Genomic DNA, 25282 nt, shown 5'->3' with positions numbered 1-25282 from the left:
TTTGTGGGGAAAATTTTTAATTGTTACAGGATGTGACAAATATTGAGTGACTTTCTTTCCTGATCTATGGACCTAAATCTTGGTGAGTATGCATTTGTAAACAAGGTGGATGAAATTCATGCTGATGTATATAGTTCCCAACATCTGAGACGTTTCTTGCCTCACTATCCACACACAGGGCTTCTAGTGGAGGTCAGAACAAAGGCCTCCAAGTTAATAATCATCAGAAAATGGATACTCAGGGTGGCCAGCAAACCTAAAATGAGAAAAAACAATGCATGCATGGATTCAATGACTCTGTTTCTACAGTGGTACAGAAGTGATTTCTATGAAGCTGTCATTAGGGTAAAGTTAAACATTTTATTTTCTGGCTGGGCATGGAGTCTGCCTTTCTTTCTTTCACAAACGTGACTTCATAATAATTAAATAATAATAAAAATAATTAAAATATTCAAATTGTATTCCCTGCTAAGATATTAATACACGGATGAAGCAGAATCAAAAATTCAAATACCTCCTTTTCCCTATCTACTTCTATCAAGAAAGTAACAGATCACTTGTCCTTTCTTGTTGGAAATCCTTAGTGGGAGCAAAGAGTGGTTCTGGCTTGTTTTGAACAACACGTGTCCAGATATATGCTCAGAACTGATAAATACTTGAGGGTGACACAGGTTACTGAATAGAACTTCGCTTCAATTTTTAAAATTTATTAATTATTTACTAAGTATCCACCACAGGAAACATACCAAGTTATATTCATAAATCTAAAGAGTTTCACACAAAGATTGGGTCCCATCTCCAAGGAGCTTACTGTACAGCATAGAGGTCTTTATTCAGTAACAGGTCAAAATAGAAAGTAATAGAAATATAATGGTTTCTTTTTAAAATATCTAATTTATTGGAAGTATGACTTATTGATTACCTTTCTGTCTTTATCTCTGCATAATTTCCCTATCTTATTCTTCATTTCAAGCTATATTAATAAATATATTAGCAAGGATAAAAATATATTTACCAACTTTTGAGTATTCACAGCTTGCCATTATGCAAATCCTTTCCATACATTATCACATTTATTACTATTATGAATTAACATTCTCACAGGCATAGAGAATGTACCCAGTCTTTCCCTCAATTATGCTGAAGGTCTTTTCTCAAAGAGCATGAAGTAATAGTTAAGATGTTTTGTTGGCTAAAAATACACTCCAACAATGGTGCCTTTGCCTCCACACATTCCCAATGGTTTAAATCTCTCTTCTTAAAAGCTTTGTCTTCTTCATCGAGATCTTCATGTTTCAAAAAATTTTAACCAAGAATTCTTACTGATCCCACAAGATTAGCTCTTCTGGAGGGAAATGCATTATTTTGGTCCTGAATAAACATTCATTGAAAAAGAAGGAAAAAATTTGGAAACTTGTGAAGGACGTAAACTTAGCAGGATCTCATGAAGACACCATATGGGACTGATGGGCATTTCTGGCATGGACCACAAACTTTATGGAGAATCTTTTTTAATCTGATAAAGAATTGAGAAGTTTGGAAAAGAAGATGAGAAACACAGTTTTGGAAACATTGAATCAGGCTACACTGGTGATATCCACAGTGTATGTCCACTGGATTGTTGTAGAAATGGTAGGCATACATGGAAGATGTAGATTCAGCAATATCTACCTTCTTGGAAAGATCTTTGGAGTGATGAGGGCAGGACATATATGTGAAAGTTCAAGCTGACCCTGATCCATTCACCCTGCTGTTGTGACAGTGAAAAAAGCTCTGGCGTGAGTCTAGGATGAGATTCCAGAAAGTACCTGTCTCATCTCTGTCTCAAACTGGCCTCTGTCCTCTGGTATTGAGATAAATTTTAACAACATACACTTTAACAACAACATACTATCAGAAAATGAATTGAGCCCAGTGTGTTTACCAAAGTCACTTACATTTCTAAAGTAAGATATCGAACATTTCGGTTTAGGCCATCTAAGACTTTCATGTCCTCTGAAGTCAACTGGAATCCAAAAACCTATCACAGAAGTAGAAACATTTTTAGAACTTTTAGATTTCATACATGCCCATCCAGAAAATCCAAATAAATCAGATTGAATGGTATAGAGGCAAAATTCAAAATGTCTTAGAAGTTTTCAAAAGTTTTTAAAGACGTCATAAAAATACTCAAGTGGTAATATATATAAAGCAAATATTACATAGAAATCCATCCCTTGATATAGTATATTAAAACTGCACAAGACAACAGACAAAAGGAGATCTTATAAAAAAGCTGAAGTATCAAATTTGACATTATTCAGAGACAAGGTAATGAACCTAGCAAATCAAGAAGAATCTAGAAATAAATTTGAAAAGTAAAACACATAATTTAGTAATTTTGATGAATACAGGTAGATTTCTAAATCCCATAAATGAAGTCAGGATGTGAAAAATTTTTCAAGTTTATTTAAACCAATAATTTTTGAAATACTAATGATGTCATATTCAAAGGACACAGTAAGTGGCTTGGGGAGGATTTCATTATCTAAATGGGAGATACTTTCAACACCAAAAAGGGTGTCTATAAGAGCTAATATGTTGAAACAAGTAAACTCATCAATCCATAATAATATTCCAAGATAGCAATAGATAGTGTAGTTGGAGGGATAAATTAAGAGATGGACAATTCAATCAATTGATAGTGTGCAAAATGTCATTGATATAATAATTGATGACTATAAGTAATGCATTTATTGCAATTACTCTTTCAATGTTCCCGTACATTTGAAAATCTTCAAAATAAAAAGTTAGGAAAAAGCTATCAAAAGGGTATCTAATTTACCCCTTATCTTTGAATAAATCTAACAAAAGGATTGTGCAAATGGCACACTGCAATATGAACAGGAGACTTATACTTTTATTTTTTGCAAACATTGATAAGTGATACTGTATTTGACATTAAAGAACTAGTTGAGTTACGTCAACATGATGGTGGAGTGTGGTCTCTCAGAAATCTTTCACCTCCGATATACAATAAAAAAATCCCTACTCCAACAGACAACATCCAACACAACACAAAAAATGTCAGAGAGATCTAGGGAGTCATACAATGGAGGGTAGAGAGGCTGGAGCCCCCCTTGGAGAGAGTGGAGTGTATTTAAAGAAATCTTTGCTCTCTCTCTTAAAAACTGTGATTGGGACCACAGAGGGTCTCCTAAAAGGAAGGAAGGGGAGAGGGGCCATTTCTTCACAGGATTCAAGGACTCCCAGTGGCCCTTGCAGCCTAGAGGGAAGCTTTCTACAGTGGCAAAAGTTTTCATGGAGAATGTCCTTATCATGCCATCACCCCAAGAGAGAAGACGGCGAGAACACCAGGAGCACACAGGAGAAAGTGCCCCTCCCCTCACACATCTAACACTGGCTCAAGTCCCTGGCATTTGGCTGAAGGAAGAGGACTCAAAATAAGTGTCTCTTGACACCCACATATTGATGACAGGCCATAGGTGCAACCTAATAAAGCTAGGATGCGTAGGAACCGAGCTACCTCCTCTATCAATAGGAAATACTATATTAGATCTCCAGACCAAAGAAAACCTGACAAGTACCCAAAAATCAGTCCTGATGATACAGAAATACGTAATGTAAATCACAAAGTATTCAAAACAACTATCATCAAAAAACTCAATGAGCTAAAAGAGAATGTAGAGAAACAATTCAATGAATTCAGGAGCTACTTCACAAAAGAGATTGAAACTACAAAGAAAAATCAATCAGAAATATTAGAAAAGAAAGACACGATAGAAGAAACAAAATAAAATAGGGATTCCCTAAATGCTCTAGCAGACACCATAAAGGAGAGTATCAGTATAACGGAAGATAGACATGTCAAAATCCTCCAGATAGAGGAGGAGAGAGAACTAAGACTAAAAAGAAATGAAGAAAGTCTGAGAAATGTCTGACTCAATTAGGAAATGCGACAGAATAATTATAGGTATTCAAGAAGGAGAAGAGAAGGAGAATGGAGTAGAAAGCTTGTTCAAAAAATTATAGCAGATAACTTCCAAAACATAGGGAAGGAAATCCATGTGGAAGAGGCTGCCAGATCTCCTAAATACATGAACATAAAAAGACCTACTGCAAGGTATATAGTAGTGAAACTGGCAAAACTGAATGACAAAGAATACAAAGGGTGGCAAAGCAGAAGAAAATAACCTACAAAGGAACCCCCATCAGGCTTTCAGTAGATGTCTCTGCAGATACATTACAGGCTAGGAGAGACTGGAATGACATATTCAAGTCATTAAAGGACAAAAACATTCAGGCAAGAATATGCTATCCAGTGAAAATATCCTTCCAATATGAAAGAGAAGTCAAAACTTTCCCAGACAAACATAAGCTAATTGAGTTCATAACCATGAGACCCCCTCCTTCTAAAACAATCCTCCAGAAAGCCATCATACCTGATAAAAAAAATAGTGGAGGGGGACAAAGTGGTTACAAAGCACAGACTCAGGAGTTAAATAGGTAGACAGAATCAGAGCAGGATAGCAATTACTCAAGTATAGCATTAAAAACAGAGGGAAGGAAAACACCAGAAACAGAGATAATCTTGTCATTTTAAACACAAACTCATAACACAAGATGGAATTAGATATGAGAAAAACAACTTAAAAGGACATGAGGAAAGGGACTGAATCTATTACTCTACGTAAATTAGAAGCCATCAGAAAAGGGACTGTCTTATCCACAAGATCTTGAATACAAAACTCAGGGTAATCACAAAACAAAAAAGCAGAACAGAGACACAAATAATAAATAAGAAGACAACAAATAAACACAACATAAAAAACTACATAACTCGATTGATAGACCAAAATACACAGGATGAGAAAAAAAGGAAAGGTGGAAGAACCTGAAAATGAGGGATAAAATGGCAGCATTAAGCCCCCATATATGCATATCACCATAAATGAAAATGGATTGAATTCTCCAATAAAAAGACACAGAGTGGTGAGATGGATTAAAGAACAAGACCCTAAAATATGCTGCCTCCAGGAAACACATCTCAGCTTCCATGACAAACACAGGTTCAAATTGAAGGGATGGAAGAGGATACTACAAGCTAATGGTAAACAAAAGAAATCCTATGTTGCAAATATTTATATCAGACAAAACAGACTTCAAGATAAGACAGGTAAAGCCAAAGAGGAGCACTATATATTGATCAAAGGGACATTCCATTAAGAAGAAATGACACTTATAAGTGTCTATGCACCCAACAGAGGGGCACCAAAATGCATAAAGTAATTATTAAGAAACTTAAAAGAAGTCACTGATAATAACACAATAACAGTAGGGTGCCTCAATACTCCACTCACACCAATGGATAGATCATCCAGACAGAAAATCAACAAAGAAACAATGGAATTAAATGAAAAGCTATAACAAATGAACTTAATAGACATATATTGAAGACTCCGTCCAAAATAGTAGAATACACATTCTTCTCAAGTGCGCATGGAATATTCTCAAGGATAGACAATATATTGGAGGACAAGGCAAGCCTCAATAAATTTGAGAATATTGAAATAATAACAAGCATCTATTGGATCACAATGTTTTAAAGGTTAAATTACCTACAAAATAAAAGATAAGAAAAGGACAAAGATGTGAAGACGCAGTAGCATGCTATGGAACAATCACTGGAAGATGAAAAAATTAAAGGAGAAATCAAAAAATATCTGGAGGCAAATGAAAATGTAATATACCAATTGATATGGGATGCAGCAAAAGCCATAATAAGAGGGAAATTCATCACAATAGAGGCTCACCTTAATCAACAAGAAAAAAACCCAAAATCAATCTGAAACTACACCTAATTGAATTAGAAAAAGAAGAGCAAAGAAAGACCAAAGGCATCAGAAGGAGAGAAATAATAAAAATCAGAGCAGAAATGAATGGTATTAAAACAAAAAAAGACAGTAGAAAGGATCAAGGAAACCAAGAGCTGGCTCTTTAAGAAGATAAAGAAAATTGACAGACCCCTAGCAAGTCTTCCAAAGAAAGAAAGAGAGAAAGCTCAGATAAATAAAATTAGAAATGAAAGAGAAGTAACTGATACCACAGAAATACAACGGATTATAAGAAAAATTACATTCCAACAAAATGGACAATCTAGAGGGAATGGATAAATTCCTAGACTCTTACAACCTCCCACAGTTGAGTCAAGAAGAAATAGAGAATCTGAATAGCCCAATCACAAGTAAAGAGATTGATACAGTAATCAAAAACATCCCACAGAATAAAAGCCCAGGACCAGATGTCTTCCCTGGGGAATTCTACCAAACTTTCAGAGAGGATTTAATGCCTATCCTTCTCAAGCTATTCCCCAAAATTAGGGAAGATGGAACACTTAATAACACATTCTACAAGCCCAACATCACTCTGATACCAAAGCCTGACAAGGACAACACGAAAAAGGAAAACTTCAGGCCAATATCACTCATGAACATAGATGTAAATATCCTAAAAAAATTTTTGAAACCAGAATAGGGCAATATATCAAAAACATCATACATCATGACCAAGTAGGATTTATTCCAGGGACACAGCGATGGTTCAAGATCTTCAAATCAATCAATGTAATACACCACATTAACAAAATGAGGAATAAAAGCCACACAATCATCTCAATAGATTCAGAGAAAACATTTGACAAGATCTAACAGCCATTTGTAATAAAAACTCTTAACAAAATTTGGATAGAAGGAAATTACCTCAACATAATAAAGGCCATATATGAACAACCCACAGCCAGCATCATACTCAATGGGGAAAAACTGAACGCCATCCTTGTGAGCATAAGACAAGAATGCCAGCTATCACCACTCTTATTCACCATAGTACTGGATCTTTTGGCCAGAGCAATTAGGCAAGAGGAAGGAACAAAAGAAATCCAAATAGGGAGTGAAGAAGTGAAGCTCTCACTGTTTGCAGACCACATGGTCTTATATATAGGAAACCTTAAAGAATCCATCAGAAAACTATTAGAAATAATTAACAACTACAGTAAAATTGTGGGGTACAAAATCAATGTACAAAATTCAGTTGCATTTCTGTACGCTAATAAACTTACCGAAAGAGAACTCTGGAATGCGATTAAATTTAGAATGGGCAAAAAAATTAAAAAAAAGAATAAAGTACCGAGGAATAAATTTAACTAAGGAGGCAAAGGACTTATACAATGAAAACTATGAGACATTATTGAAAGAAATAGATAATCAAGAAAAGAGATAAACAGAGATTCCATGCACATGGATTGGAAGAGTAAAAAGTTAAAATATCCATAGAACCCACAGCAATTTACAGATTCAATGCAATCCCAATCATAATCCCAATGACATTCTTCATGGAAATAGAACAAAGAATCCTAAAATCCATATGGGGCAACCAAAGACCTGAAGTTGGTGAAGCAATCCTGAGAAAAAAGAACAAAACTGTAGGCCTCACAATCCCTAACTTCAAAAGTAGTACAAAGCCATAGTGATCAAAATAGCATGGCACTGGTACAAAAACAGGCACACAGATCAATGGAACAGAATTCAAAGGCCAGAAATAAAACTGTATATCTACCGACAGCTAGTCTTTGAAGAAGGTGCTAGGAAAGTACAATGGAGAACAGATATTCTCTTCAGTAAATGGTGCTGGGAAAACTGGACAGCCACAGGAAAAAGAATGAAGATAGACTATTATCATGCTATACACAAAAATAAACTCAAAATGGATCAAAGACTTGAAGATAAGTCCTGAAACCATAAAAGTCCTGAAAGATAACATAGGTAGTACACTCTTTGATATTGAATTTAATAGGATCTTTTCACATATCACATCTTCTCATCAAGGGAAACAAAGGAAAAAATAAATAGTTGGGAGCTCATCAAACTAAAGAGCTTCTGCAAGACAAAAGAAACAAGGATCAAAACCAAAAGAGAATCCACCAACTGGGAGAAAATTTTTGCAAATCACATATCTGATAAGGGATTAATCTCCATAATATTTAAGGAACTCACACAACTGAACAACAAAAAAACAAACAGCCTGATCAAAAAATGGGCAGAGGATATGAACAGGCATTTTTACAAAGAAGATATACAGATGGCCAACAAACACATGAAAAGATGTTCAACATCACTAATCATCAGGGAAATGCAAATCAAAACTACACTAAGATACCACCTTATGCCTCTTAAAACAGCTATAATCACTAAGACTAAAAATAACAAATGTGGGAATGAAGGGAGTGAGGAGAAGGGAACCCTCATGCACTGCTAGTGGGAATGCAAACTGGTGCAGCCACTATGGAAAATAGTAAGGAGATTCCTCAAAAAATGAAAAACAGAACTACCATATTACCTAGCTATCCAACTACTGGGTATTTACCCAAACAACTTGAAATCTCACAATCCAAAGTAACATATGTACCCCTTTGTTCATCGCAGCACTAATCACAATAGCCAAGATATGGAAGCTATCCAAGTGCCCATCGAATGATGATTGGATAAAGAAGATGTGGTATACACAGACAATGGATTAACATTCAGACAGGAAAAAGGAAAAATTCATCCCATTTGCAACTACATGGAAAGACTTGGAGGGAATTATTCTTACTGAAATATGCCAGACTGAGAAAAACAAATATCAGTTGATTTCATTTATATGTGGAATACAAACAAGCACATGGACAAAGAAAACAGTTCAGTGGTTATCAGGGGAATGGGGGTGGGGGTTGGATGGATGGGTTGGAAGGGATCACCTATGTGGTGACAGACAAGAAATAATGCACAACTGAAATTTCACAATGATGTATAAACTATTATGAACTCAAATAAAAAAATCTTAAAAAAGAAGAACTAGTCAAGAATAGCAAAAAAAATTCTGAAAGAAGAAAAAGGAATAAAGAAGAATTTTTAAAGTTCTGAAAAATAAGACATTTTCCACGATAATGCAACGGTAGAGAAAATTAAGTAGTTGAATAGAAGACAGAGGCCTGAAATAGACTGAAGGTCATTGGATAATATGACAGAGAAAATAATAAAAATCTGTGGGAAAATACGGACATTTGGATTTCCATTTAAACATATATATATATTTGGGTCCATTTTAACATCATATTAAAAAAACAAATCCAAGTGTATTAGAGACCCAAATTTGAATGAGAATACAAAAGCACCTTTGCAAGATTCTCTAACCTTTGAATCTGGCCTGGCCCGTATGTTGTACTGGCCAATAAAATTTGCCAGAAGCAGTGGTGAGACCATTCTGTGACTACACATAAAAAGACGCTGCAAGGACCTACTCGCTGCCTTGAGATCCTGCCGCTGTGATGAGATGAAGAACAGGATAGTTGTCTATGGTCTAGCCAATTGTGTGAGAAGTTGTAAAGAATAGAGTTTAAACACCACTGACAACAGCCAGAAAACCTCCTAAAGCAGAGCTGCAGAGTTACTTGACATTTAACTGCAAATATATGAGAGAACCCAGCCAAGAAAACTGCTTAGTTGAGCCCAGACTAATTGTCAAAGCACACAGTCATGAGCTAAATAAACAGCTTTTGTATTAAAATTCTAAATTGGGGATAGTTTGTTATGCAGCTATAGCTAATGTTCTCCCTACACATAAATAAAATGAATGACACCTTAATAAAAATGGACAAAGACTTGAATGGGCACTTCTCAAAAGCAGAAACTCAGGGAGAATAAATACATGAAAATGAAGCTACATTATTATTCAAGGAAATGCAAACTGAAACCACAGTGATTTGGAGATTGAAGATCACCGCTACATTCTGATGATTGCATGTCTCCAAAATCATATGTTGGAAAACTAACCTCTACTGTGGTACAATTAGAAAGTAGGTCTTTTGAGGGTTAATTACGTCATGACAGGGGAGCCCTCTTGAATGCAATCAATGCGTTCATAAAAGAGACCAGAAAGAGATCCCTTACCCCTTCTACCATGTTAAGATACAATGAGAAATGTGATCCAGGAAGAAAGCCCTCATCCAACCACATTGGCACCTTGATCTCAGACTTCCAGCATCTGCAACTGTGAGAAATAAATTTCTGTTGTTCATAAGACACCCACTCTGCGGTATTTTGTTATTGAAGCTGAAATAGGAAAAGAAAATCACATGGTCCATTTCCCTCATTTTAGAATGAAAACAATGAGATTTACTTCCACAGGGCTGAAGACTACATTGCACACTTCACGCTGGAAATATAATCTCTGTTTTCTGTTCAATCTCTCACTGTGGCAACGGCAGGAGAAAACTGGAATATACATAAGGCACACATGCGTGGAGAATAACAGGTAATTCATCTGGGCCCAAAGCTGTAATGAGAGCCTTACAAAAAGTTTTGGAGCCCTATGCCCACAATCTCACTCATCACCTGCATATTCTCTTTGATCCGCTTCTCACTGTAACTCTTGGCCAGGACCACCACCCCACGTTGTAGCTGGTAGCGAAGGGCAATCAGTGCTGGAGTTTTCTCATACTTTTTTGCCATGGCACAAAGAACTGGATCATCCAAGAGAACTGGGGAGCTCTGGTCCATCCTGGAAGGAAAGGCAGTAATATTAAAGACCTGAGACTCAGTCCTCAGTTGGTTAGGAGACTTCCAAAACATACTGAGTAGGTCCACTCTAGACCAATGCTTCTCAAAATGTGGTCCAGGGACCAGAAGCATCACTAGCATCTGGGAACTTGTTAGGAAGGCAAATTCCATGGCTGCATCCGAGACCACCTGATTCAGAATTTAAGGTGTAGCACCTAGCGTTCTGTGTTTTCAAATCCCTCCATGTCATTTTGATGCATGCTTGAATTCAGACCAATGCTGCCAATCATGAATTTTTTCTTACTACTTCTCAGTGGCTGTCTTTCTTCTCTGGTCATGGTCCTCAAAGTCAGAACAAGGGCACGAAAGGAGAAAGAGAAAGGGAAAGTATAGGATAGTTTTTATTTTAACTTTTCTAAGATATTGATAAAAGTTGAGTAGTCCCCAAATGAAAACTACTCCTTTCATCATTACTCATAGTGTGTGATAGTTCTAGAGAAGGATGCAAAAATGTTTCAGATTATAATTTTTTATCTCATGATGAACCTGGGTGTTATTTATATATGAAATATATATATATTATATATTGTATATATACATTATATATATATATATATATATATATATATATATATTCCTGTGTTTGTGTGAGGAAAAAGATTGGCCCTGAGCTGACATCCATTTCCAATTTTCCTCTTTTTGCTTGAGGAAGACTGTCCCTGGGCTAACATCTGTGCCAATCTTCCTTTATTTTTTATGTGTCGGTTGCCGCCACAGCACGGTCTGATGAGTGTTGTGTAGGTCTGTGCCTGGGATCTGAAGCTGTGGTCCCTGTGCCACAAAAGCAGAATATGTGAAATTAAGCAGAATGTCACCAGGCCAGCCCCTGGTAGTTATATATTACTATTCTGATTTTAGACATAAATTAAGTGAAGCTTAGAGAGTATATTACTAGAAATAGGTTCATTAGTTATTAAATACATAAATTATGACTTAAGCTTATAACTTTTGTCTCAATTTTTGGATTATATATAGATGTTAATTCAGGAAATTGGTATTGATTAAGCAGTCACATATAATGGTAAAGAATTGGCAGGGTGTTGGTGTGATAAAGGAGAAGAATTTCTTCCAAAACCCCCCTTTCTCCACGAAACTGAATGAGAGTTAATTTCATAAAACCAAGTAGGGTATCATTAAACCTATTTCATCAAAAACAGTGTTTTAGGGAATCTCCCTGTTCTCTTTGTTACCATTGTTCACGTTGGCTTCCCAAAGCACTGTAGGCAACCAGGACAATATCTTTTGACTTGCAGAAATCCAACAGTTTGCTCTGGTTGAGATAAGGGTGACATTCCACCTGCAGAATACCAAGATAGAAGAGTGTCAGAGTATATGAAATGACAATATTAAAATAAAACAGAAAGACTAAAAGTAAAAAGGAAGCTGAATAAAAAAAGTGTATTATTAAATTTAAACTGGAAATACCTACATCAAGTAGTGAGTTTTTTAAAAATAAATATTATATCTCTGTTCCATAAAAGGGTAAAAAAATATAGGAACAGCATGACATTCCTGGGAACAAGCGACTCTATGGAGATCTTGGTTACTCAATACCATGGTGTAATACAAGAAGACATGGCTAATTCTAGATCCGGGATACAAAAAAGAAATGTTAGAGCCTTGGACAACAAATAGTGCCAGAAAGCAAGAAATTATTCAAAGACTTGTGAAAAGATCTATAAAGGACAAAAGAACCAGGTTGATGGGGATTCAAATGATGACATATGGTAGGTTTGATCATCAAAGGGAATAATGACTAAAAGCAATTCTAACACATAGAGTAAATAAAAATCCATGAGCACACAGTGATGAGAGAGACAGAGAGAGAGAGGGAGTGAGCTGAGGGAATTTTCTGTTTATGATAAAATGCCAGGTAAAAAAATTATAAAATAATACTTAAAATGGAAGATAATTATTTACAAATCCCAATTAAATAACTAATTCAGGGTAAAATCATTGATGGCTACTCAACCATTTTGTGAAAACTTGGGTGCCTTATGTCTTCCACTGACATAATCATCACTGGACAGATTGCTAGATAATTTCAAAGGAGAAAATATTTACAAAGAAAATGCCTGGCTACAACCAGCTTAATCAAGACAAAAATACTATCATCTTTCACAGTGGGACAACTTGTCATGACAGGCTTCCTACCAGAGTGCAATTTGAGGGGCACAGCATACAAAGGACATTTTCTTGCCATAAATGTCTAACCTTAGTGCAATAGGGCATTCAGATCTAACTTCTACTTTTATAGAAACTGGGACTAGAGAAACAAGTTAGTTAATATCACAAGATAACAATTGGATAAATCCAGAATATTCAACAAAAACCATCCAGAAGTCATGGTAAAAGAGGTGTTGAGTGACCATTCTTGGTGAAGAAAGCTCATTAAACATGAATGAAAGTAAAATATGGTCCAAAATTGGCTCCTGATTATAAACGATGTACAAAAGCCATTGGGAAAACCATAGGAAAGTTTGAATATGGATTGAATGCTAGATCACACACACGCACATATATATATATTTGGCAATGTGCTAAAATGTTAAAAATTTTGATTACGGGAGGGAAAAGATGAATGTTTTCTATCACACTCAACTTCTCTTAATATCTGAATATTCATAATAATATTCATAATTTTATTCAATTCATAATAAAAATTGAGAGTAAAACCTATGTTAGAATTACATGAATGTTTTCACATTTATAAGTGAAAATCAGAAGTGCTATATCACTATATGTCAAAATGTCAAATTTTATAAGCCACATGTTTCAACAGAAGGTGGTAACTTCTTGACTGCAAGTTATCCCTTGAGGAGAGTATGACAAATGAACTAAGATTTTGACAGAAGGACAAGTACTACATGATGCCATTTATATGAGGAATCTTAATTAGTCAAACTCATAGAATCAGAGAGAACTGTGGTTGCCAGAGGTGGAGAGGAGGGAGAAGTCTGGAGTTGTTTGCTGTGGCTGTGGAGTCTCAATAATGCACAATGAGTAAATTCTACAGATCTGCTGTATAAGTCCCCATAGTTAACACGATTGTATTGTGTTGTATTGTATACTTCAGAATCCGATAAGAGGGTAGATCTCATGTTTCTCATGTTAAGTGTTCTTACGCTAGTAAAATAAAAATGGACAAAAATTGTAAGAGCACAGAAACAGATACAGAATAAGGTGTATGAACGGTTCATTTAAGGCTAAAAATCGATGAGGAAAACAAGACTAACACTGAGTACATAACAAGATCTGCTGTATATTCCAGTAAATGTTCCAGAGTGTTGAATTTGTCCACCCTTAGTATCAGCAGAAACCATCCCTCTAGCCTGGATGAGTTCCTAGTCTCCAATTAAGTTTTCTTGTATCCATGCTTCCTATTCAAAGACCCCTGAACACAGAAATACCAAGACGAAGGATTCAGACATACAAACCCCATACAAACCCCTAACAACTACCTCACCTTATTTTCACTCTTTCCTTATTTACTGCCAATTCCATGATTTCATGATCTTCCTTCCCGTACCCAATTCCTTTCAAATCACTTTCATGCCTCCAATCTGTGATCATCATTTACAGCTCAGGGAAATGTGACCTTCCCTCTAAGGTCTGGGTAAATATTCTAGGTCTCCATTAACTCCTTTACTTCCCAAATTTCTTATAGAAAATTTAGAACTAAAGTCTCACCACTTTTTTTCACTAAGACTTTACAAAAAGAGATGCAATTATCAGTTTTATCCATACCCATCAAGAGAGGCTCTGCTTTATGGAATCTTCTGCACCATAAAAGTAGGGTGAATAGGAGGGGAAGCAAATAGACATCTGGCAGAGTGCAAGAAGAAAGAGATGAAGAACAGAAGGGAGAGTAATCCAAGGGTGCTCACCTGGTTGCACACAGGCTTGTGCTTGAGCCCTGGCTTGTTCAGGATCATCTCCAGCTGCCTGCGGTTAAAGTTGGACACTCCGATGGACTTGGTCAATCCTGCATCTTTACACTTCTCCATGGCCTGGAGAGGAAGTGTTGGTGAGGAATCACTTGTGCAATCACTTATAGATCAAGAATAAATGCAAGAAAAATCTGTTGAAAGGAATAACTGTCAAGAAATGACAATGAAGCCAATTGGCTTGATTAATGAGAAGAGAAAAAAGTAGTAAATTAAACAAGGAAAGAATGTAGTGACAGCAAGGATAAGAATTACTGTCTTCTTCTGAGAAAAATGTGAAAGAGTATTACAAATAGAAGGAAAGAGATGCCTGTCATTCCTGTCCCAAATTATTCTGGTCCATTTCTCTCAATTAACATTTCAGGAATGCTTTCCTCCAAACCAGGATAGCACACCTGTTCTTTTAAAGTTTATAAATTTCTGAATACAAAGGTATAGACCATTCTCAAAAGTGGAAAGGGAAACTAGATTTTCCCTCTCTTGATTTCCCCTGCTCTCCTCCAAGTGCTCACCTCCCACGTGGCACAGAGATCCACTGTGTCAAATATTACTTTTCCTTTTTCATCTTGTGGAATATGTTCCTCCCCTGGCTGGAATAGAAGCAGCCGTGTTAGTAATGTCACAAAATAATTTCTCCACGTCTAGCAATGCTGCCAGGTACATCTAGGGCCAGAACACTAAACCTCTGTGAGTTAGGTGGTGTAACATTTTAGATACTGATATTTGCAACGTGATTTTCATATGGAGTTGTAAGAAATGTCTTTAGGAAACAACTTCAGCTAATTTCTGACGCTGATTATGTTTTATTAAATGTCATTTCCTAAGTCCTAAAGGAGACTCAGTGACTTATGCTACCATTGTCTGCCCCATACCTTCCTCTAGCAAAAAGCCACCCTCACGCTGAGAATGACAGTAAATTACATGGCTTTATTTCCAGAAAAACATGTTAGAATTTTGAACCAGGCTAGACAATCAGAGTTCCTTATGGGTCTTAAAATTCAATGGTCCAAGGGCAGGCACATGAACCAAACAGGGTCACTTAAGGTTCTTTTGAGTATTAATATTGATGCTGGAAGATGAGAGACACTCTCACGTGTTAATGAACATGACCCTTGAACATGCTCCAGGGCTATATTTGCCACCAATGGAAAATGTTGCAACAAAAATAAAGCAAACCAATTATAATGAAAAGTTAAAGGATAGGGAAAAGGAACATTTCTGAAGACTATTCCAAATCCTTAAATCTATCAATGGCTTAGACTTCCCATTACATAGTCCAATAAACTTTTCAGCAAAGGATGGCTTGAGTACATTTCTATAACTTAAAATCAAGAATCCTACATAAGACAATCCATAATGGCTAAGTGCAATCTACAAAATTCCATTGTGAAGATAGCCAATGGTGTAGGCTAGGTCTCCTAAGCTCCTGTGAAGGCTACCAGTTTTAGACCCATGCAAAGAGAACATCATCATATCTGCTTTCAACTTGAAATGGTGAACTAGGCGACCAACTCATATGCAAAAGCGTAAGACATTTTCATTACTCATTCCATCTGTGTGAATCTGGATTTTTGACATCGCCAAGAGACTCAAGAGTCATAATAAGGACTGTACATTGGGCATTCCTATTTTTATTTCCTCAAGTGTTTGAAGCAGGGTTTTTGAAATTGTTGAACTCTTTTATGTTGGAGGCATGGAAAAGTAATTAATGATTCAAAAAATGTACACAAAAAGCAGATCAGGATTTACTATTTTGGGGATTCTTCTCTGGTGTAATAATCCTTACATTATTCTATGCAAAATATTAATTCAACCACCCATGCAAGCTGAAAAACATTCTGACACAATAAGTAAAATAGATGTGATCATGCAAATTGCCAACCTTCACAGCCACAGGAAAATGAATAATATAGAGGTCGACATAGTCCAATTGAAGATTTTTCAGAGACCTTTCCAAGGCAGGCCGGACCAACTGTGGTTGAAGAGAAGTGGCCCAAAGCTGCAGAGGTTAAAGAATGGAAGTTGCATTGGATTAATACTTCAATCAGTTTTGTTTTTCTTGTTTCACCTAATAATTAGACATTTTTCTATTGTCAGAAACTGACAACTACAGAGGAAAAATGCTTTTTTCTTGCGTGTATTCCCTTTCGATCTGACTTACTCCTAGATGTTCTATTGTTCATTTGGATTTACCATTAGTACCTCTACTAACAATGGAAGGAAATGAACGAAGAGATAAAAAGTGTTATCAAATAATAAACATGCCCATTATCTGAATGCTTTTTTGATGGAGTTTACAAAGCAGTCCACAAACAGTCTAATTCTGAAAATATTCAATCCTCTGGAGAACAAATAGCAATACTCTTTTAGATAAAAGGTGCTTCAAACATATTAATATGTGCTGGGCTCAATTCAATCTATAGCTTTATATCTATAGAAACAGATATATCTTGTTTAATTCACAAAATGCCTCTTACATTGCTGTCTGTTATTGATGGAGATGAGAAGTGAGATTCAGAATGTTAAGAAACTGTAATAAGTCACCCGGATGATAAGGGAAGCTGTAATCTAATCACAGTAGTGTCTGCTTCAATATTTCACACTAACTCACCCTGATGTGGTCTGAGGCTCAGAAAAGTTAAGTGATTATCCATTAAAATCATAAACTTTGAACAAGCAATGATGAGAAAGCCATCATCGTTCTTTGACACTAGTTTTAATACATGAATATGTGTGAACAAAGTTGTACCAATAAGCAAAATTCACCAAACAACAGGTCCTAGCATACAATTGTCATCGCCACACAATCACGTTCGCACCTGTGCAAACACTCCCCCCAAATACACAGCACCTTTGAAGTGTAGAATATGTCTTCTCTCTTCACAGTGCCATCTTCAATTTTGCTTCGGATAGCCAATCCAACCTCCTTTTCATTGTTGTACAAATGAGCACAATCAATATGGCGGAACCCGGCATCTATAGCTAATTTGGTGGCCTCCACAGCTTTGCTCTTAGGAACCTAGACGAGCAACCAAAGGTAGTAGTTGGATATCCACGTGATTGACAGATAGCGATGGCACAACTTTGACCTTCCTAAGAATTAATTTATCCTTGTGTCTTTGGTTATTTCTGCATGTGTATTGATGAACCCATGGCAGTTTGCCTGGGTCTTTTCTGGTAATCGACCAAAGCGGCCATCCCGAAAACTCCTTCAATCCCAGGCATTCACTGGTTGATCAGTAGCATTGAGCGTGCCAAGACCAGCCCCAGATTCAGTGATTTGCTGAAAGAAATCACAGGACTCAGCATATAGTTATAGTCATGGGTACAATTTATCTTGTGAGAGATTACTAAGCAAAATCAACAAAGGGAAAATGTACATGGAATAAAATCTCCCAAAGCAAAGTGATCACTTCTAAGTGCCTACTTTCAGTGTTGTCACACAGAAAATGCCAAATAAAAATTGTGTGTGAATTTAAAAACTATGTATTTAAGCTGTACAGTCTGATGTTTTCATACACTTATGCATTGTGAAATGATTACCACAATTAAGCTAATTAAAATACCCATCACATCTCTTACTTAACTTTGTGTCTATGTGGTGAGATCACAGAAGATATTCTCTTATCAAATCTGAAGAACAAAATAGATTAACTATGGTCACCATGTTGAACATTATTTCTCCAGAACTTCTTCATCTTATAACTGACAGTTTGTGCCCTTTGACCAATATCTCCCCATTTTTACAATTGCTGTCTCCCCCAGCCCCTTGCCACCACTCCTCTACTCTCTGCTTCTGTGTTTGACTTTTTAAATTCCATATATAAGTGTGATCATGCAGTATTTGTCTTACTGTGTCTGTCTTATTTCACATAGCATAATTTTCTCCAGGTTCATCCATCTAATTTCAAATGGCAAGATTTCCATCTGTTTTATGTCTGAATATTATTCCATTGCTTTTTAAGCATTTCACAAGCTTTCTTTATTTAATGATGTTCCTAGGAAGTAGATACTTGTTCTAACTGCCCTCTGCTGGTTGGGCTCAGTCCTTAGATGTAGAGCCACTCAGAGGTTGGCCAAAGTTGAATCTTCAGTGGTATCCTTGACTCTTCCCTCCCCTTCACTCCACTTTCTACTACAAAGTACACAACCACTGTCATCGGTCACCAAAACATCTCTTTGAACATTTCCTTTTGTTTTCTAGATGAGAATGTGAGACTCAACTTTTAAGTACTAGACCCTTGTTGTACAATTACATAGTCTAAAGCCAACTTTGGAAGGCAAACTCTGGCTTCCAGTTTACTGACTCATCCACTTTGCCCCCTCTTCTGTACAGAGTCAAAATCTCCATTTTTGTTTCAATTAAATTAATAACAAAGATGAAGGATTGAAATCTTGACCTGGGAGTCTGTAGCTGATTCCCTCAAATGATGTTATATTATTCCATTCAGGATAAATTCCCAAGCAGTAGGAGAAGTACCAGGTAAACTACAGATGGATTATTTAATTTCTGTCACTCAGCATGTTACCCCACAACAGAACAGCAACTTTCTCCAATCACTTGTCATTCACCTCATATCTGGGACCATTTACCACAAATATTTCTCTGGATCATATCTTCTTGGTCAGAGGAAAGATTTTTTGATTTCCAGAAATATCCAGAGAAACAATTCCCATGTAATAACCCTCAAAGCAAGTCAGCTAACAGTCAGTGTTCTTGATTGAAAAGTCTTATCTATTATGAAAACCTGGGAAATAGATGGAAAATGGAGGAAAACAGAATAATCTGTGGGTGACCACACACTCAGACTCTGATGCAGAAAGAACACTGACTATTTTGTCTATTTGTAGAAGGAATGGTTCTAGCCTGGTTTCAAGAACCAAATGAGCCTCCCAGAGTCAGAAAGGAACTCAGGGACTTGCCAACACAAAAAGTCTTCAACACATTTTAGGTCTACTTTCTTTCAAATCCTCAACCCCAAAACCACTATTGTTACCTCATAAGGTGCATAAGTGCCAAATCCCAGTACAGGAATGAAGTGGCCGTCATTTAGTTCCACACGCCAAACTTTGGGATCCATTATCTGTTGCTTTTCTGTCTAAGTAGAACCTGTTATTCTTCTGCTCCCGTAGCTTATATACAGAAGAGAAGGGTGCCACCCAAGTCCACAGTCCACTCTTATCAAATGGATTATAGGAGTCAGGTTAAAACAGTAACCCATGGTATGAGAAGAGAATTGGAACCAGTTAACTTGTTGGTTTGATTTTATCAAAAAGGAATCTTAATTAACTATTATATAGTGACCAGTAAATTTTACCTTCAGGATCTATTTACATCAGTAAATTATTACAAGAGATTAGATGAACAATTATTAAACATATTGTAGACCATAAACCTCCAGATATTAATCTCTCTCTTTTGTTTTTGCCATGATGAAGCCTTTTCTGGATCATACGTAATTTCAAACAATTAAGTATCTTATGCCATACACACGCAAATAATCACACACAATTTAGAGAAATCCTTAACAAGCATTTTGAAAATGCTTATTATCAATATAAAATTAAAACTTCAAAGTGATGAGAGAACTTGCCTTTTTCTTTTCTCTTTACTTTTCTCATCAGCAAAATTTGTTTCTGCTTTGTTTGGTTTATCAAAGGAATATACCATTTGAACAAGGATTCAATCCTGAAAAGAGTGCCGAAAAAAGACATTTTTGAAAGAAGATTATTGGAGCATTAAACAGAATTGTAGGGTGTTTATAATGTTTACCCAGTTATAGAACTTTTAGAACATTATCATATTTTAACTACCAGAAAACTGATGAATATTTTCTGTAATTTATTATATTGCTCAACAGGATTCATGAAAGAAAAACCTGAAAACAACTTAAATTACAATAACCTTGGGAGAAATTAGGAGAATTATGAAGCATTGATACAATGGAATATTATGAAGCCATTTAAAATTTAACACATAGATTGATGTCAACTTAATTACAGACTAGGAAGCTCTGACTTCTCCCATGGGAACATAAGTAAACAACCAGAAAATAGCTCAAATAACGTTATAGGAAATCCGGAAAAATGTTAAACAAAGATCGACATCAACAAAGTAAACACCCAGTTAGGAAAAATCCAGATTCAATGTGGTGGGAAATTACATCATGTTTTACTCACTCCTGCCCCTCCCCCTGCCTGGAACAGTGAAGGCTTGGTGTGTAAGAGGCATCGGCCCAATTCCCAGTTACCTGTCTCAGACCAAAGCAATCACAAAAGATCTTGTTTGCAATGTTCTAACCTATTTGCAGCCTCCCTGCAAAACTGTTTTGCCTAAGTCTAAACTTGACCTGAGAAGTGTCTAGAATGGCTCATTATAGATGAAGAGAGATTATAGATGTGCAGATGCCACAGGCAAGAGATTAAGAGTGAAGGCATAGAATAGACAACATAAAGTTCTGAGGAGGATCTGGGATATGTATTTGGGGGATATTAAGAAATTCAAAAAACAGCCATGCATTCAGGGGAATTAAAAAATTCACACACATGCCATGCGAAATGCACACTCAGAAAGGAACTGAATAGACTTTCAGGATTCATATTGGGTAGATCCCAAGACTAGGAGCATGAAATTCTGATAAGTGAAGAATTTGTATGACAGAGAACAAATCTGAGATGAGTCGGAGAAGTGGATGGTTTTTCTAATGCCCTATTGAACACTGTCACAAACATATAGAAAAAAACAAAACCATTATCATCTAAAAAGAAAAAAAAAATCGTCTGAACCATTCTTGAAGAAACATGAGCATTGGATTTATTAGGTAAAGAGTTTTAAAACAACTGCCTTACATATGCTGAAATTATTAAAGCAAAAATTTGACAAAGTAAAGGAAATCAAGTGAATCATATGTGACTAAAATGATAATATCAAAAAACACAGAGGATTTATGGAGCTTAAGGAAGAAAAGGTTAAAAAAATGAAGAAATATAAACAGACCCTAAACAACTTACAGGATACCATCATGTGAAATGGTATACACATTAGCATAATCCCAGATGGAGAAGAGAAAGTTGGACAGAGAGATTATCTCAAGAAATAATGAATAAAAACTACCCAAGCTGAATGTAAGACATGAATAATCAATAAATACAAGAATCTCAAAGACTTGCAGGTAGAAAAAACTCAAACATGTCCACATCTACATACAATATATTCAAACTGTTGAAAAACAAAGACGAGAGACTTTCTTGAAGGAGCAAAGAAAACGTGACACATCAGTTACAAGAGATTCTGGATAAAACTATCAACAAATTCCTCATCAGACACCTTGATAAGATAAAGAAGTGGGATGATGTATTTAAAGGGCAAAAAAAAAAAAAAAAAAAAAAAATCCTGTCACCAAAGAATTCAATATCAGGTAAAAATATCCTTCAAAAATGATGGTGTAATTAAGACAATCTCAGATGAACAAAAGCTAAAAGTGTTCATTGACAATTGAACTGCTCTAAAAAAATATATAAATGAAGTTGTTCACATTCAGATGAAAGGACACTAGACACAAACTTAAAGCCACATGAAGATATAGTGACCTGCAGGAAAGCTAAGTATAGGACAAGTATAAAATTATGTACTTTTGTAATTTTGGATTACACCTCTAATGTCTCATGTTTACAAGATTTAAAAGACAGATGTACAGAAATAGCTATGCATCTATGTTAACATGTCGACAATGTATAAAGATGAAATCAGTGACATCAGTAACATTAATTGGGAGAGGGGAATTGAGCTGTATAAAAGTAGACTTTTTATATGGCACTACAGTTAAATTATCAATTCAAAATAGAGTATTACAACTTTACAATATTATCTGTAATTCCCCTGGTAAACACAAAGAAAATAACAATAGGACTTACACAATTTAAAATGATAATGGAATCATAACATGACACAACCAAAAATCCTCTAATCACAAAGTAACATGTTAATGGAGGAAATAAGTAACTTAAGTCACATAGAAAAAGAAATAAAAAGGTAAGTCTTTCCCTACTAGTAATTACTTTACATGTAAATAAACTGCCTCACACTAATGGTATAGCTAGGCAGAATGGATTTAAAACAAAAGCTTCAAGGATGTGTTCTCTGTAAGAGATTCAATTTGGATCTAAGGATACAAATAATTGAAAGGGAAAGATAGTAAAAGGAATTCCATGTATATAGTAACCTAAAGAGAGCTGGGGTGGCTATACCAGTAACAGACAAAAAAAATTAAGACAAAAATTGTCATGAGACAAAAAACGGTTACTATGTATTGATAAAAGAGTCAATCCACCAAGAATATAAAATACCTATAAACATATAGTACCAAACATCAGATCTCCAAAATATATAAAAATCACATTGACAGAATTGAAAGGAGTGATAGTCACCACTACAAAACTGGTTGGAAACTTCAGTAGTACACTTTCAATAATGGATAATACAATGAGACAGAAGATCACTAAGAAAATGGAAAAGAGAGTACTATGAAAAACTGTATGTGAACAATTTGAAAAATCCTGTTGAAATGGAAAATACCTAGAAAAACATAACCTACAATGACTGAATAATGAAGGAATAGAAAACCCGAGTAGTCCTTTTAACAATTAAAGAGATTGAATCAGCAATGAAAACCTGCCAATAGGGGCTAGCCACATTGCCAAGTTCATGTTCTGCTTCAGCAGCCCAGAATATCATTTGTTCTCATCCTGGGCACAGACCTAACACTGCCCATCAAGCCATGCTCTGGCAGCTTCCCACATAGAGGCACTAGAAGGACCTACAACTGGAATACACCACTACGTACTAGGAGGCTTTAGGGGAAAGAAGAAGAGGAAGGAGAAGAAGAAGAAGAAGAAAAAGAAGGAGAAAAAGAACCTCTCAATAAAGACAAGACCTCTATCAGATTGCTTCACCAGTGAATTACAACAAACATTTAAAACAGAATTAACAGTCATTCTTAACTCTTGCAAAAACTTGAAGAAGAGGGAATACTTTCTATCTCACTATATGAGGACAGTACTACCTTGGTACAAAGCCAAATATAGTATGAGAAAATAAACTAAAGACAAGTATTCCATATGATTTCAGAGTTAAAAATTCTAAAAAAATAAATATTAGAAAATCGAATTCAGCAGCATACTAAAAATTTTACACTATGACTAAGTGGGATTCATTCCTGGAATGGAAGGATTCTTCAAGCAAAATGATTAATAAATGCAATACACCACATTAACAGGATGAAAGAAAAACAACATGATGGTCTCAGTTAATGTGGTGGAAGCCCTTGACAAAATTCAGCACTCTTTTGTGATTAAAAATACTCTCGACAAACTGGAAAGAGAAAGATTCTTCCTGAAATTAATAAAGCCCATATATGAAAAACTGACAAATAACATCATACTGGATGATGAAATCCTGAAAGTATTTCCCCATAAGATCAATAATACAAAAATTTTGTCTGCTTTTGCCACTCATATTCAATACACTGTTGGAAGTTTCAGTTAAAGTAATAAGACAAGAAAAATAAATAACATTCATCCAAAATGGGAAGCAAAATGTCAAATTATTTCTGTTCCAAGATGACATGATCTTACATGCAGAAAACCCTAAAGATCAAACAACAAACTTTTTAAACTAATAAACAATCTCAGAAACAGTGTGGGATATGTATTAAACACAGAAAAATCAATTACATTTATATAACTAACAATGAACAATCTGAGGAGATTTATGAAAAGAATTCAATTTATAATATCATGAAAATGAATAAAATGTCTAAGAATAACAACTAAGGAGGCAAAAGACATGTTCATTCAAAATGAATAAAAGATTTTTAAGGAAATTAAATAATAAACATATGCAAAGACAATCATATTCATAAGTGAAAGAAAATATTAGGATGGCAATACTAACCAATGTGGTTTACACATGCAATGGATTCCATATATAACCCAACAGCCAGTTACAGACCCTCTCTTCTCACAGTGGATCTCCTGTGCTCACATGCAATGACGCTACTGAGAACCATCAGGTTCAATGTTCCAGGATCTTTCGTGATCAGTGAAGACGTTGTCCAGAATTGAGTGACCTTAGTGACTACCTCAAATTTCGAGAGTTCAGGATTTGCTCCATGACCTCAATATTAGAGACCAAAAATTGATGACACTGAGATCAAGAATTTAGCAGTTGGAGTTCCACAGTATGAACGTCCCTTGTGCGCTCTTTGATTGTGGATGGTATTTGAATTCAACCTGCTGAATTTTCTTCCTTAGTCAGCCCTCTGATTATTCAACTCCAACTCCACTGCCATATGTTAGTGGAAGTCACTCACTCAAATGGCAGGTATCCTGTCAGAATGTTGCTTAATTTTAATATCCGGACACACTCAATGGGAACTATAATGTTTCTAGTAGCAGTTTAAGGAAACCTTTTTCTCTTTCTTAAGGAATTCAATATCCTCTGATGCAATGGGTTAGTGTCTAACCTTAACACTGTTCTAACCTTTGCTTCATTCTCACTGCATTCTGAGCATTAGTTTCTGAATAAATATAGGAAGGAAGCACTGGTTGGGATGAGGTCCTAATGTGACAAACTTTATACTTGTTATGGTGTTGAAATATATATACTGAGTGTGTCTGGAT

General features: G+C 35.7%; 1 protein-coding gene across 6 annotated transcripts; it reads right to left on the bottom strand.

Moving 5' to 3' along the window:
• LOC103540778 (aldo-keto reductase family 1 member C23-like) lies at window positions 1-19824 on the bottom strand. Of its 6 annotated transcripts, none has more exons than XR_011535171.1 (11): window positions 19600-19719; window positions 18190-18235; window positions 17454-17621; window positions 16485-16601; window positions 15115-15192; window positions 14543-14665; window positions 11846-11952; window positions 10431-10596; window positions 9987-10148; window positions 1938-2020; window positions 1-256 (listed from the first exon to the last, which is right to left on the bottom strand). XR_011535171.1 is itself a non-coding variant. In XM_070601953.1 (10 exons), the coding sequence occupies exons 1-10, from the start codon at window positions 19650-19652 to the stop codon at window positions 214-216; spliced, it is 984 nt and encodes a 327-aa protein (XP_070458054.1). In that variant the 5' UTR covers window positions 19653-19723; the 3' UTR covers window positions 1-213. The 6 variants fall into 6 exon arrangements, 2 of the variants coding, with proteins under 2 accessions (XP_070458054.1, XP_008505658.1); XR_011535170.1 differs by having other exon boundaries at window positions 9987-10086; XR_011535173.1 differs by lacking the exon at window positions 18190-18235 and having other exon boundaries at window positions 19600-19756.
• Between the last annotated feature and the right edge of the window lie 5458 nt (window positions 19825-25282).

Source organism: Equus przewalskii, chromosome 30 (assembly GCF_037783145.1).
Source record: "Equus przewalskii isolate Varuska chromosome 30, EquPr2, whole genome shotgun sequence".
Taxonomy (NCBI): domain Eukaryota; kingdom Metazoa; phylum Chordata; class Mammalia; order Perissodactyla; family Equidae; genus Equus; species Equus przewalskii.
Note: the sequence above shows the minus strand (reverse complement) of the source record. Positions and strands in the feature narration are given on the sequence as shown.